The 15,811-nt window shown below is 45.0% G+C and overlaps 1 protein-coding gene across 5 annotated transcripts in view; it reads left to right on the top strand.

The window, feature by feature from the left end:
- The window catches only part of TBC1D8 (TBC1 domain family member 8), a 105,237-nt gene that overhangs the window by 66,813 nt on the left and 22,613 nt on the right, over positions 1 to 15,811 (top strand). For all 5 annotated transcript variants that reach the window (XM_025189715.3, XM_006133189.5, XM_075917115.2 and 2 more), the window contains 2 exons: positions 110 to 350; positions 14,095 to 14,302. In XM_025189715.3, coding sequence (XP_025045500.3) covers positions 110 to 350; positions 14,095 to 14,302 — 449 coding nt within the window. The remainder of the gene's footprint in view (positions 1 to 109; positions 351 to 14,094; positions 14,303 to 15,811) is intronic.

Below are 15,811 nucleotides of genomic sequence, written 5' to 3'. Positions count from 1 at the left end.
CTTTATACCTGTTTAAAGTTCTTAAGTTTAATATTTTTGCGTATTTCTGAAGTCTGTGAAAAGTTTAAACTCCATTCCTAAGAGGTTTTTGCTCTTTCTCAAATGGCAGTAAAACTCCTAATTCCCTGGGTCGATGTTCAGAAATTGGAAAGAACCTCCAATGTCTTTATGACTGATATCATCCGTATCACCACATCAAATAAAGAACGAGATTTCTCCATGTTCCTTAATATTGATGAGGCATTCAGGATAATGGAGCAGCTGGCAGATGTGACGCTCCGAAGGCTACTGGATAATGAGATCTTTGAACTGGATCCAGGCCTCCAGGATCCTACTCAGATTACAAAAAGGTAAAGAGCCAAGTTCTTGCTTGCACAAAAAGAATTATAGAAACACGTTTCCCATTTTTCACTATTTGATTAGCTTGACAATATTTAAATACAGGTTGAACCTCTAAAATCTGGGACTCTCTGTTCTGGCAACATCTGTGGTTGTCAGGACCAGGGATATTGCTGATCCAGGGAGCCCTGGCTGGCCAGAAGCTGGCGGTGGGAGTGCAGCTCCATCCAGGGCTGGCAGGGTGGAGGGGCCGCAGTTTCAGTTGGGGCTGGAGGCAATGAGGAGTGCAGCCCCGGTCAGGGCTGGAGTCAGCAGGGCCAGCACCTGGGCATGCAGCCCAGGCCAGTGCTGAGGGAGGGTGCAGCCCAGGTCGGGGCTAGAGGCAGCAGAGAGAACCCTGTTTGGGGCTGGTGTGCTGGGAGAGACAGCCCTGGCTGGGCTGAAGGCAGTGGAGCAGGAAGCACGGAGCGCAGCCCTCGTCAGGAGCAAAGCCTGACCTCCCTTGTCTGGCAAACTCAGTGGTTTGGGTAGGGATGTAAGCAAGTACTCAACTACCTGATAAGACTAAGCTTTTTGGCGAGTCAAGTCGAGTACTCTACTCCCCTCTCCCCCCACTGCCTCTGAATGAGAAGCAGTAAGGGGGGAGTGGGAAATAGGAGCCAGTGCTGCGGGGGAGCTGGCTTAAAAGCTAGTCCCCCCCACTCTCCTCAGCACCGTTTCTGCAGTGCTGTTCCTTCCCAACTGCCTCTATCAGAGGCAGCGGGGTGGGGGGTAGGAAATGGCTTCTGAGAAGCACCCTCTTCCTGTGGTAGACCAAGGCTCACTGTGGGCTAAGGCTCCTCCGGCAGCAGCCCCTGTCCATGGTTGGTCCAGGCTGACTGTGGGCAGGTTGGGCTGCCACAAACGCTGGTGGACCCAGCACCTCTCGTGCTGGTCTGGGACCTCTGCGCCTCTGCATTTAAAATGTAGTAAGAGCTGCTGGGCTCAGTTCTGGCTCATGCTGGCTCTGGGAGCTACCCCACTGTGGCTCTGCAGAGCAGCTTCCCTTATCGACTAATTGTGTAGTTGATACAATTTATATTAATTACACTATTAGCCAAATAAGTGTTCTTTAACATCCTTAGGTTTGGGACCACTCAGGTCCCAAGGGTGCTGGATAAGGGAGGTTCAAGCTGTATTGAATAACTGTATTGTGGGGCTAAACTAGACTTTATAATATATTAGATATTCTAAAAGAGAATTTTTCAATATGTATGCAATCCTCCTGGAGCAGATATTCAAGTCACACAGCTACGTTTTCTGTGTTTTGTGAAGCAAAATCACTGGGCTTTTTTTTTTTGGCTTTCAAAAGTACCATTTAATTGCCCAAAAGAAAATTCCAAAAAGTGACAATTACAGCTTCCTTGAAGAAAAGCATTCTTTTTGTTATGTTCTTTGTTCTGTGTAAGCTTTGGAAGTGCTGATAACATGGAAGCATTATTGTTTGTGGTCACACCTTCATGAGCTTCTGACAGATGGAAAGCCTCCACTTCTTTGTTCTCATAGTTGATGTAACAGTTCTGGGAATCAAAACTGTAGTGAGAGATTTATATGTAGTTGTTTGTACTACACTTTGCCTTTCCAAAGAATCTTAGTGCATATAATCTCTATGTATATGGATCACTTACTCAGCATTGAAATAGAAGTTGTCTCTGAAGAAGGAAAGTGGTAGCCATTCTGTGTTGATTACACTACACAGACGTGTGCACACACACACTCGCACTCTCTTTAAAGGACAGTGAAATTGCAGAGGGACTGGTAGGTGAGCAGAATCTAATGACTAAAGTTGGAATTTGCCTGGGACTCCGTTGCTGACTTGTATGGTCTGGGCGTCATTCCAGGCATATAGGTTGTGTTTTTCCCAGTTATAAATCCAAGTCCCTTGACCCTCTGGAGAGAACTGTACATCTTCCTATATCTAGATCACTCATGCTACATAAATGAATGATTTGTGAATGGTATCTACTTTCAGAGAAGAGTTTCTGCTGATGAGAACACAGGTGCACCAGTAACAGTTTTCCTTTACTAATATGCTTCCGTTTTTAGTGGCTATTTCTGCAGTGGTGCTGTAATTACAACCTCCTTTCCAAACACTTGTGAACAGTGTCATAGGATCTTTAATAGCTGTTGAAGATTCCTATACACTGTTGTTTTTCCCAAGCATTTTAAATTTATGCTTAATAGGTAAAGTTCATTAAAGTTACTGGGGCTAGGATTTTTGCCTACTATGTCACCGAAGAATATATTTTGAACAGCCGGTAAATGTAATGCAGGCAGTAAGCAGTAAAAATTCAGTGATGCTAGAAGTTCTTTTAAACCTAGAAGATGTGCTCCAGATTTTAAATAAATGCTTAAAAGGATATTGTTGAGATTGTTGGCTTAAAAAAAAAAAAGACTGCCTTGGTAATCATGTCTGTGTGCACGTGCACAAGTCTGAAGAGTCAATTATATTTCTAAACTAAGGATGTTAAAATGCAGCTAATTGATTAGTCAAATGGAATTTCCGTCGACTAGTCAATAGCCCTGCTGGGGCTCTTGTACATTTCAAAGGAGGAATGCGGAACTCCGCATACAGCTCGAGGCCAGTGGGAAGTCCCGCTGACTTTGGGCTGCATGTGGGTGCCTGCTTTATAATGCACAAGAGGCCCCAGTGGGGGTTCGTGTGCATTTCAAAGCCATAGAGCTCGGGGTCAGTGGGGGACTTTGAATTCCCCACTGACTCCGAGGTCCAAGCTACGCTGCATGCCACTAGGAGCCTGGGGTCAGCTGAGGACTCCCCAGCTGACCCCAGGCTCTGTGCGGCACTTTCCTGGAACCCGCCCAGGAGTTCTAGGGAAGTGCTGCATGGAGCCTGAGATCAGCTGGGGAGTCCCCAACTGACCCCGGGCTCCACTGCCCCTTTGAAATGTGCGGAGGTGGCGTTTCAAAGGGGCAGCTGCTGTGGAGCCCGGGGTCAGCTGGGGACTCCCCCAACTGACCTGGGGTTCTGGGGAAATGCTGCGCAGAGCCCGGGATCAGCTGGGGAGTCCCCCAACTGACCTGGGGTTCTGGGGAAATGCTGCGCAGAGCCCGGGATCAGCTGGGGAGTCCCCAGCTGACCCCGGGCTCCACTGCTGCCCCTTTGAAACACACAGCGGCATCGTCTTAAAGAGGCAGCTGCCGCACAGCTAATCCACGGATCAGCTATGCAGTGGCTGCCCCTTTGAAACACCGCCTTGGGGTTTCAAAATGGCAGCGCCTCACAGTTGTGCGGCGCTGTCACTTTGAAGTACCCCTTCTCCGCCGCCCTTTGCTGCCTCTATCTCATAGAGGCAGCAAGGGGCAGCGGGGAGAATTGATTAGTCGACTAGTCAAAAGACTTTGCTTATCGGATATAGTCTTTAACATCCCTATTCTAAACCCTCTTTCTGCTTTCCACTTCCTCTCCTGCTCCTCTCCTCCAAAGAACTTCCTTCAAACCCTATCTTTTGAATTAAAAATACACTGTGCCTTGAAGTACAGAAACTGTTGCACAGGAGCTGTGACACAAATTACACACCGTGGCTACGTCTACACTGGCCCCAAATTCCGGAAAAGTCATGCAAAGCAGGTAAGTCAGAATAGGGAAATCCGCGGGGGATTAAAAAATCCCCCGCGGATTTAAATAAACATGTCCGCCGCTTCTTTTCCAGCTTGGGGAAAAGCCGGAAAAAAGCATCTAGACTGGCGCGATCCTCCGGAATAAAGCCCTTATTCCTAGGTAGGAATAAGAGATCCTCCGGAATAGGGCTTTATTCCGGAGGATCGCGCCAGTCTAGATGCTTTTTTCCGGCTTTTCCCCAAGCCGGAAAAGAAGCGGTGGCCATGTTTATTTAAATCCGCGGGGGATATTTAAATCCCCCGCGGATTTCCCTATTCTGACTTACCTGCTTTGCATGACTTTTCCAGAATTTGGGGCCAGTGTAGACGTAGCCCATGGTTTTATTTTCCTGGGAGATTCCTTATTTGTAATTTTTAAGACCTCCTTTTCCTACCAAAAGACTCCTTGAATTCAAATTATTAATTTAAACAAAAATTAACACTCTCCACCTACACAGATGTAAATATTAAGCTTAATAGCCCTCTGAAATATTGTAGTGACAAGGCCTTCAAGCAAATCAAACTACAGATTATATTCTGAATTCAGTTTGAAAAGCATTATGTATATTAATGAACCAGCAACGGGAACACAAACCATATAATCACACAGATTTTTCCTGCACTGCTCTCCTTTGTTTATATCTTTCTATATTTAAAGGACGAGAGAGAGAATATTTTGCAAGAGAATTCCTGAGCCTGACATTCTGTAGACTGGCTGGTGAGTGGTAACTTGAGAGCACAGGCAGAAAGGACAAAACAAAGATGTTGAAATCCCATTTCCTGTACACAGGTTAGACTGGTAGTGGCTAGGTAGGTTGGTCCTTTGATGTAATATGATTCAGCAAGTTGAATAGTTGATAAATGAGTTGCTTATTCTAGAATATTTGGGTTTAATTTTTTTTTTTTTTTTTTTTTTTTTTTTGCTGTTGCAGTAGTTCAGGAAATACTAATGCTCACATAATTTTTCTTTGTGTTCTTATCTTATCCTTTTTGTATCTTAGAAGCAAATATGCATATGTATTATAATACAATAGCAGAATTAATGTAATAAGCCATATCAGGGTGTATACATATTGATGTAAAAAAATCTTTCCCCCTCCCCCCTTCTTTTTCCATTGAAGTTATTCTTTTGGGAAAAATAATTTAAAATTTTAAAATCTATGTTAAAGCCAAAATTTGTGATAATTTATTAAAATAATTTAAATTACATTTAAATAATAGTCAAGCAGTAGGTGTTTGCTGCCAGCATTTTAAATACAATTAAACCTTGAACTGATGGAAGTCACTGGCTAAGCACTTGGAACCAGGGTTTGTTGAAGTTTTAACACCTTGTAGCTGCTTCTGACAGTTGAGAGAGAATATTTTCTTCATATAAGATAACTAGTTCAAGTCAAGAACTAGCTCATTCATAGTTGAAAAACCAATTGACAGTTGAAAAACAGCAGGAGAGCTTGTTTTTCCTCTTTCCAATATGTGAATAACAATGAGATGATAGAATGAGATTTACTAGTTCTAAAATATTGAAGGATACAGTGACCAGCCCAAAAAACAAAAAAGCCCAAAAAACAAAAAAAAGCTTAATTTACTAACTGCATTTGTTTTCTTTGTTTAGTAAATCCATTAGTTTTAAATGCATAACATATTTTGATAAATTATTTTTCTGACATATACAGTACATCTTAGATCATTTTACTAAGAAATAAAACAATTTTAAAATGTTATTTTTATGCATTGCCATTGAATTCCAATTTCCATCCAAATGCAGTTTTACAAAAATCACGAGTACAAAAAAAATTAATCATCTAGTAAATGAGAAGCATTCACCATTTTCTAATAGAAGATGACATACACTTATTCAGATTCTTAATTTTTATGTTAAGCTATAAACAATTGTAAATGGATATTAGGTACCCTCCTGGTTATGAAAAAAGAGAACCAAATTAACCCAGCCAATAAGAATTAATCTTTCTTTGGGAAAATAACTAAAAAGTATCAATGTAAAATGAGATAAAAATGGATATTTAAATTGATATCCTGCCTGCTGATTTTTAAATCACATTTAAAATTATTTGAATTACTTTAATTTAATGAGTCCAGCCTGGGCCATATATAATAAAAATGACTCCTTCATCTCCCAGTTAGTATTTTTTATACATGTCGATGGGTTGTATACTATGTTACAGGAGGATTGTGGCAATTCTTGTAATATGTCTTCGTTTTTGTGGAAAAATGAGAACTTGTGTGGAAGATCTTGATGTCCTATATAGACTACACATGGAAAACAGACACTTACAGTTATGATTCGTATTTCAGGGTTTCCTGCTGTCATCTTGCTGAAAAGTATTATAGAGCCCAATCCTGCAACCCTTTACTCTTGTACGTAGTGCTGTAATTTCAATGGGACTACATGTGTAGGAGTTGCTTCTTCGGGTCCATAATTTGTGACAAGCAATTAGACTTGCCAGATGCTTTCACCAAAAATCCCAAACATGGCAAACAAACAAAAAACGGGAGACCAAACTTGTTGATCCCCTCCCAAAAAAAGAGACCACACTTGGTTGAGCAAGATGCAGCAAGGGAAGATTGTCTCTGCCGGCCTTCTGTCCGAGAGAAACAGAAAATACCAGACGTTTTACATGTCCGGAATTTTCTGGTTTTCTTTTTACCGGTCAGGCGCCAGAAAAAATTGACTGTCCAGGCAAAAACCGGACACCTGGCACCCTATAAGCAATATTGAGGCTTAATATCAAAGCAGATAGTAAATCAGTTTCCTTCCTGCTCAGTGTAATGAGGATATTCATAAACATGGATTACAAAGGGATTAATGGTCATTTAAGCACTTTCAAAAACAAAGTGAAGCTGAAGCAGTTGATAATCACTTCACTGCAAATGCAGGTCAGAGACATGGACTGCACTGTTACATAGGATCACTCTTTTATCCAACTTTGTACTTCTATCTCATTCAGGATGAGTATAGGACAGAAACTTCTTGAGGAAATGTCCTAAATGGAAATGTAATTGGATGTGTGCAGTGCCTGTAAGATTTGAAGAGGATAATAATTTATTTAGGCTGTAACTGTCTTAAATCTCGTTGTTGTTGTTGTTGTGAAGTGATGGGTTACCAATCCATAGAAATTGAAGCACAATTTTTAACGCAATATAGTTATTTTGATTAAGACAGCATCACAGCTAAATGGAAACTGATTAATTAAACTAAAACTAAACTAAATGGAAACTGATTAATTAAACATCACAAATGTTGCTTTCATCTATGTGAGTGCTTCTGACAAGAAGTCTCAAAATATTGATGTGTTATTAATAAAATGACAGACTTTTACAAACACTTCCTAGTTTATAGTATCAGGCAGGTACTTCTCACCACATAAAGGAAAAAGGTGAGTAATCTTTTTCTATCATCTAGCCATTTACCAACAGAACATTGTAATTTTTAGATGCTTTATTCTGTAGCTTCATATTATTTGAATATGAGCAGGCAGTGACTCAACAAAACTGATATCTTACCAAGATGACCCAAATTGGTTTTAAAATATAGAAAACACATTTGACAGCGAGGATGTAGTCTGAAGTGTTGCATTACTGGCCAGTGAATTGCTTTAGTCAGCCATATGTGTATCATTTCCTTTAGATAAAAGCCTTTTTAAAGGTCACTTTTAGGTCAAATATAGGTGATCACAGTTTAGTTTCATTAGGCCCTCAATGTGCTGGAAACGAAGATAATCCTAGTATCCAAGGAGGTGCAAACTGGGAACTAATTCTAAAAAGGGCAGGGAGAATAGTCTGGTGATTGCCCTGGAAAACAGGGAATAAAACAACTTTTTTTTTTTTAGTGTGGTTTTTTTTTTCTTTTCTTTTTTTGGGGGGGAATATATTCATCACATCTTCTCACTGGTACGTATAAAAAATAATGCTATAGGACTTGTTTTAATCACCTATTGATTCATAGTTCTGGAACTGCCAGTGCCTGGAAAAAAGGTGAGTTGCTTGAGTGTAACAGATTGAGACACTGCACTCATGTTTCGGTGCTGGAGGGGTTTGGAAACTCAGAATGGAATCTCTGGAATCTCTCTCTCTCTCTCTCTCTCTCTCTCTCTCAAAATAGGATAGAGGAAGATAACTTTACGTTGAGGTTAGGTACAGCAGGGAACTTAGCTTATTTGCCAAACACTGTACATATGCTTCTCAATAAATAATACACCTTGACAAGTGTCCTTATTTCAGTACATGCCACGCCTCAGTGCCTAGGTCCACTACCTTAGTTGAGTCATTTCAGCTTGTCTGCAGGGTAACATCATATTTATTCCTGGCAAACTTACAGCTGATATCATGGGCCCATAGACCTCAATGTTTGCTGTATCACATTTAAAGGGTTACTGTATCAGTTTCAGCAACTAATTTTAGAGGTGCCTTTTTTAACTGCCATGGGCATTTTATATGGTGTCATTTTGTTGGGATATATTAATGAGCAGTGTTTCCTCTAATCTTTCCCACTTCTGAGCAGAATGAATATTGGTGAATAGAGCAAAATATGGTGGGGCCAAGGAGTTCTGAATGGGGGAGGGGGCTCAGGTGTGGGGCAGAAGGTTGGAGTGCAGGAGTGTGAGGGCTCTGACTGTGGATGAGGGTTGTGGGCTGGGGATGAGGGTCTCAGAGCATTGCGGAAAAGGGCTCTAACTTGGGGCTGCAGGTTCTGGGGTGGGGTGCAGGGTGTGTGGGGAGGACGCTGAGCCACTCCAGGTGTGACGGGGCTCCGGGGCTGGGTTGCTCTGGCTGCAGAAAGGGGCTCCAGCTCCAGGCCACCCAGGCTGTGGCGGGGAGGCAAATGCTTTTGGACTGTGGCAAGGGGGTCTCTGGGCTGCAGCAGGAAGCTCTGGGACACTACAAGGGGGTGCCGAGGCTGGTCTGGTTCAGCAACAGCAGGGTGAAGGCTCTAGGGCTGGGCCATCCCAGTCATGGTAGGATTGGGGCTGGGCTGAGTTCGCTGGCTGTAGCGGGGCCAGGCCAAGCGGTGCCGTCTCCTAGCAGAGGCCAGGTCAGCAGGTTGGAGGATGGGATAGGTTGGGGCTGAAGCAAGGGAGGAGGCAGCCCTGTCCCAACTGTTGCAGGTCCCTGACCTGCGCAACTTCCTAGAGAGCCTGCACAGTGTTAAATAGGCGGCTACACGGCCGCATAGCTTACAAGGAACTTGCTCTGTGAGGGCATACAGTTGCTGAGGCAGAAATGCCAGGCGTTTCTCTTTGGGTATCCAAATTTGGCTCTTTTGTTCCAATTTTGATTCTTTTAATATAAATTTTCATCTCAGTCCCCAGTGATGAACCTCCCCAGCATGCTCCATTGCACAGCTCTGATTCCTTATATTTCTGACCTCCTTCCCTCCACTGCTCCAGCAGCCCCCTATATTCCCTTCCCTGCTTTGACATCCCCTGCGTTCCCTCCAACTGCATATCCCCCCCACTGCTCCAACATTACTTCCATCAAACCCATAGCTTTGATCACCCCACTCCCTAACTGCTCTCCCCGTTCCCCCCGTGCACACTGCTTCGAGCACCTCCATGTGCTAGCTCCATGTTTCTGGTAAGCTTGAAGGGGCTGTAGGGATGTGGGAATGTGGTGGGGCTGTGAAGAGGGTGTGTACCAGCTGGAGGCAGAGAGATGATGAAATCTGGAGAAAGGGTCTCTATAGGTTTGCCTCAGAGAGTCACGAACGAAGTGGAGCATTGATCTTAATAGGATCATTACAGCGGGATGAGTACACTCCATGGAGATTAACGTGAACTGAAATAATAGCCCTGAGGCATGTGAACTAGAGCTAAGAGAATAATCGAGTTCTTGGGGTGTGATGGCCTCGTCCCCAAATATTGGCAAAACTTTAGGGAGAAAACACTGCTGAATGCAGGTAGAGAATAAGGAATGTGCAGAAGGCATGGTCTCTGAAAACTGCCAGTTGGTAGAGCTTGAACTCACACTCCATGGGTCTGGCTCAGGTTCAGGGAACCCCGAGCGTCACCCTGAGTCACCCAGTTACTGTGACAAGATTGCCTGCAACCCTTTAAACTTGCTGCACATGTACATTTCACCCTCTTGGGTATATCATTCTGCATTTACAAACTCTACCCTTCAGTAGGACTACCCAGAGCGGCAGTGCATGCCACGCATTAGGTGGGATAAATCCTGAGTGTCTGGGATGTGTTTTAGGAGGATTAGAGCAATAGTTTGAGCCCCAGATGTGTGGGAAATAAGGTGGGACCAAGTGATGTTATAAAATGTCAGATTTTTAGGATGTCCGTAATCTCTGGAACTTTTTGCTCAAATGACCCCAACTTTGGACTGCTAACCCCCTCTCTCACCTCCACAAGACACAGTTAATATTAAAGCAGTCTGAGTCATCATGTGGATTTAGTGGTTGTGAGCAGCTCTCAGCTGTAAGCACAGCAGAGCTGTTGCTTTGCTATAATACACTTGAATACAACAATTTACAAAGCATAAGAACTGGTAGCATCAGGAGAGAACTTATCTTCTCATCACAATAATTGGAGAAAACAGCTTTCTATAGAGCAGGCTGTGGATGTTATCATTAACATGCATCTGTGTGGTGTCGAAGTGGAAAATATTTTTGTGCTGAGCTAACAGGCATATCCTGATGCAGCTTAGTCACAAAAGCAGATCCTTGCATGCACTTGTCTGAGTTTCTTTTGCTAAGGAAATTTAGGTCTTAAGAAAGCTTTTGTTTTGCTGTGTGTAAAGAATGCTTCTCTTTGTTCTTTTTAACAAAATGGAGGCGCCCTTCTGTCTGTTTTCTTTGGATAACCTTGTTACTGAAGATAATGGGTCAGAAACACTGGTGAAGTCCATTCTTTCATTTCTGTTGTTAGCTGTAGTGCTTCCTTTCCCAAATTGCTCTCGGCTCTGTCTCCTCGCTTCACCGGGCTTCATATTTTCTACAGTCAAACAATCAATAAAGAGCTAAGTTATTTATTGAAAGAGAAAGAAGCTTCTATGCTACAGCCTTTATTCCTAAGGGACATGAAGAGAGGGTTTCATAGCCTGCCATTTATTGGCTTGCCATAGCATGGCAGTGGGGAGTCCCACACACTGTAGGGCAGTCCATGCTTTGCATTCTGAATATATCTGATGCCAGTTATGCCTGTGTGAATTTGGAAACTGGCCCCAAAAATTGCTCTAGATTTTGAATTGTTCTAATTCATCTCAGTGGCTGTCAGCTCTGAAGTTTAATGATGACTGTTTAAATGTCAGTATAGTGTACAATTTCACTGCAGAATGTTTTAGCAGGAGTATCATATTAGTGTGCTTTTCTATCACTTTTAGGTGTTGTAGAGCAGCATTTCCCAACCGCTGGTCCATGGATTGGTGTTGGGCCGCAAACCACTGGCCAGGGCCATAATAAGGGTGAGGCGAGTGAGGCACTTGCTTCAGGTGTACAGCTGAGGGGGCGCAGTCCTGCAGCTGCATGCCACATCTGGGGTTTCAGGGAATGCACGGGCTGCACTTTCCCTCCCCAAACAGTCGGCGTGCTGCATGAAAAGCCGGGTCTGTGGCATGCCAGCGACTTCCTTCCCCTGCTGCCTTCCTGCATGGGGAGGGGGAGCAGTATGAGTCCTGGGACCACGCCAGCTCCAATTGCTTAGGAAGTGCACAGTTATTGCGGGGCAAGGAGTATGGTTCGTGCTTCCTAAGCAGTTGGAGCTGGTGGTTCCAGGACTCCCACTCCCCCATCCCTCCCTTGCAGGCAGGCAGCAGGGGAAAGGAAGTTGTTGGCATGCCACAGACCCAGCTGTTCAGGAAACATGCTGGCTGTTTGGGGGAAGGGGAAGCAGCGCACATGCTTACTGAGACCCTAGACCTGATGCACAGCTACAGGATCCCCAAGTACTGGCCCCAGCTGTCCCTGTCCCCTTCCCCTGGCCAGGCTCCCCCCACAAGTATCCTGCCCCAACCCCCACCAGCACCCTGTCTCCTGTCCCAGCACTTTGTCCCCTGCCCCCACAAGCATTCTGCCTCAGCACCCTGCCACCTGCCCCAGCACCCATCAGTACCCTGTTCCCTACCCCAGCACCCTGTACCCACCAGCACAGTTGGGGCCATATTAGTAAAGCTTGAGGGGATTGGAGGGTTTTTTTTTTTTTTTGCATCTCACTTGTGTGGCCCCAACCGCATCTTCTGTGGGTCAGTGATCCCTGACTCAAAACAGGTTCCCCGCCTCTCTGATAAATAAAGACAATACTGAAACCTTTTGTGTTTGACATAATATTTTATTTAAAAATGATGCCTGGCCAACAAGCTTCCAATTGGGTCCCCATCTGGCCACAGCATCATAACACTCCTGCACCACCTGACCCCAAATCTGAGCCTATCATACACTGGAACCCCCTGTCCTGAGCCTCTCTCATCCCCAAACTCCTGCACCCCCCCATCCTCAGTGTTCTGCCACAACACTCCTGCACCATCCACACACCACAAATCTGTCTCCTGAGCCCCTCACACACCCAACCCAAACTCCTGCACCCCCACATCCACAAGCCTGTGGCTTGCTCAGTACCCCAGCCCTCCACCTGAGCCCAACACTCCCCAGCCTGGAGCCCCCTCCCTGAGCCAGCGTCCCCTTCTCCACATCGTCCTGCATCCAATTTCCCTCCCATTTTGCACCTCTCACCCCTTCCCACACCCAAATACCTCATTCCCACCCCAGAGCCCGCACCTCCTGACTCAACCCAGTGAGAGTGTATAAGGGCAGGGGATAGCAAGTGATGGAGAGGAGGGGAACAGAGAGGGTGGGGCCTCAAGGAAGGGGTGGGGGTAGATCTTGGCTTATCCTGACATTTAAAAAGTGATCTTGGGTGTAAAAAGATTGGAGACCATTGTACTAAGCTATCTTCGCTCGTGCCTCACATCATATCAGCATCCCTGCCCGCATCGAGGACGGTCAACTTTGACTGCTCCTTAGGGGTGCCATTACCTGATTTCTAAAAAGATGTTTCCTTTATGAGTCCATGATAAAGTCAGTTTGGTGATCCTTTAAACGTATGTTTCCAATTTTCAAGATAACTGTTTTAAGCGCGAGTGTGAGCCATTTAAAGGCTGTTGCATTTAAGTTTAAGAACTGAAGCAGGATTTTTTTCCGGGCAATTCTTTTGTTAAAATGGATACTGCCAATCTTCAAAAAGCAGCCGTAGATTTAAGTTTTAAATATGACAGTGATTTGAATGCCTCGTAAATTTCATAAGACATTCAGAGTTTTGAACATCAGGCGTTAGCGCTGTTGCCAAACGTTTCATCTGCGATTAGTTTGGACCTTCTGCAGTTAATTCATGAATATACTGTAATCTGGCCAAATCTTATCCACATTTGGAAATCACCCTGCGAATATTTCTCTGCTTGCCAGTGACTGTGGCTTCTTGTGAAAAGTTTTAGTAAACTAAAATTAATTATTGTTATTTATGTATTTTCCCTTTTTCTACAAAGTAACTACTATGAATATATACACGAGGGGGCGCAATTTTATAGTCTGGCCTCAGGTGCAAAATTAGCTAGTTATGGCACTGCCACTGGCTGCCGAGCCACAGCAGCTGCCAGAGCTGAAGCCAGCTGTTTGCTGTGGCTCTGGGAGCTAGGACTGAGGTACACCCTGGTCTCCTGAGACACTGCACAGCAGCCAGCTTCAGCTCCAGCAGCCACCATGTGGTAGGCGGCTGCTGGAGCTGAAGCCAGCAGTTCCCAGTGGCTCTGGGGGCCGTGCTTTTGGTGGACCGGTCCCATTTCATTTGCACGTTTGCATATTCATTATTTATATAATGAATATGTAAATATGCAAATGAAATGTTATCGGCCCACCAACAGTTTGTGAATGGGTTTGCTGGTCCATAGTTAGAAGTTACCAGCTTTACAGCTCTCCATACATAAAGACCTGGTTAGCAGTGTTGCTGTGGGGAGCAGGTTTTACTATACATTGCTTATTCTTGATGATCATTATGTCTTTTTGAATATTGCATTTGGAAAGGAAGCTCAGATGGTAGTTGTCAAGATTTTTGTATATCCTCCCTTTGTCTCTCTTTTGTTTATAAGGGTTCTCGAAGCCAGAGCACAGAACGAATTCTTTCGGGCCTTCTTCAGACTGCCAGGGAAGGAGAAGCTACATGAAGTTGCAGACTGTTCTCTGTGGACTCCGTTTAGCCGCTGTCACACAGCAGGAAGGATGTATGCTTCAGACAGCTATGTCTGTTTTGCCAGCAAAGAAGGTGGATGCTGCAATGTTCTCATCCCCCTGAGAGAGGTAGAGGTGGCTGTTTGATTTTAATTTTACTCTGTCTGGTTTTTGCTGATCCAAAGCTCTGCTGTGAATTAACTTAGCTGAAAAACAGTCGTTTTCAGTGTGTTTGGGGGTTTGGGGGGGGGAGGTGTTCGAGACTGTGAAAGAGGGCTGCAAATGTTTTGTTCTGGTCTTCGTTAACAGATGAATTCATATAAAGCAGTTGGGTGAGGCAACAACACTTTCAAAGTAGTGTTGTTGACTGATACAATGTGGTGCAACAAACAGGTACCTTGCAAAACAAGATACAGTAAAACCTGTGTTATCCGGCACACTCAGGGATTAGGGTGTTCCGGTTATCTAAAAATTCCGGTTATCTGAGGGTCCCATCAACCTAGGAAAAAGCAATGGACAATAGTAAAACTCAAGTTTTTAATATTGGTAGTTTTTGTAGTGTGAGGCAGTTGGTCTCACATTTCTATTTTGAGTTAAAGATGATTAGTGCTTCTTAAATAAAAAATGGTTAAACCAATCATGGTAAACTAAGCCAGGCCTGTGCATCTGAAGATGTGACAGTATTGTGGCTGGGGCCAATGCCGGTTAACAGAGTGCCAGATAACAGAGGTTTCACTGTACTTATCTAGCCAAAGAATAATTGCTATCGAGAGTAACTGCCACCCAAGTTCTCCCAATTCCCCCATAGAAGTCCAGAGGGGTGAGAATTGGGAAAATCGCAAGGTGGAAGTATGGAAAGAGGGAGTGCGCTGGTGTTCCAGCCACAGTGTCCCCTGACTGGCTGGAGCACCAGTTCACACCACTGCAGTCGGAGGGGAAGGCACAGGCTGGATGCGGCCTAAGGGCCATAGGTTTCCCCCCCCCCCCATGCTCTAAAGCAAAGGTGGGCAATAACTTTTGCAGGGGGGCCACTTCACATCATGCGCTGGCTCCACTTCTGGAAAGGGCACGGCCTTGGGTGGAAGGGGCAGCTCCCTCTAGGCACCTCGTCCCCTGGCAGGGGAAGGAGACTTTGCACGCTCCCCTACCCACCCAGGCCAGTCAGGATTTGGGGGTGGGGGGATGGTGCAAAGACTCTCACTCCCTACCCCCATCCTGCCAGGCAGGGGCAGCGAGAGGAAATTGCCAGCCGTTTTCAAGCCCTGCTGAGGGGGAGGAGTCTTGGTGCACTCCACTGCCCCCACGTCAGTTGAGACCTGGGGGTGGGGGAGTATGAGAAGTCATTCACTGTTCAAAATGGTTGGTGGTTCCGTCTAGGCGCCGTGTGCCCTGGAGGGAGGCAGAAGGTGCCAGCTGCTTAGAACAGTGAATGACTTTGTGTGCTCCTCAGCCCCCGGGTCTTGATTGGCCTGGGGGTGAGGGCGCAGAAGGGCAGGCTGCATCTGGCCCTTGGGCCATATCTTGTCTACCCCTGCTCTAAACCTACGGAGTCAGGTCCTAGGTATCCTCAGAACAGGATGGAGGTGGGTTCTGACTGACGAGCATGTGTTTAGAAGACAGCCCAAAACTGCTACCCAG

This window comes from Pelodiscus sinensis, chromosome 1 (genome assembly GCF_052426305.1).
Source record: "Pelodiscus sinensis isolate ZL-2025 chromosome 1, ASM5242630v1, whole genome shotgun sequence".
In the NCBI taxonomy this organism is placed as follows: Eukaryota; Metazoa; Chordata; order Testudines; family Trionychidae; genus Pelodiscus; species Pelodiscus sinensis.
The sequence above is the reverse complement of the archived record's forward strand: the minus strand, read 5'-3'. Positions and strand labels throughout refer to the sequence as shown.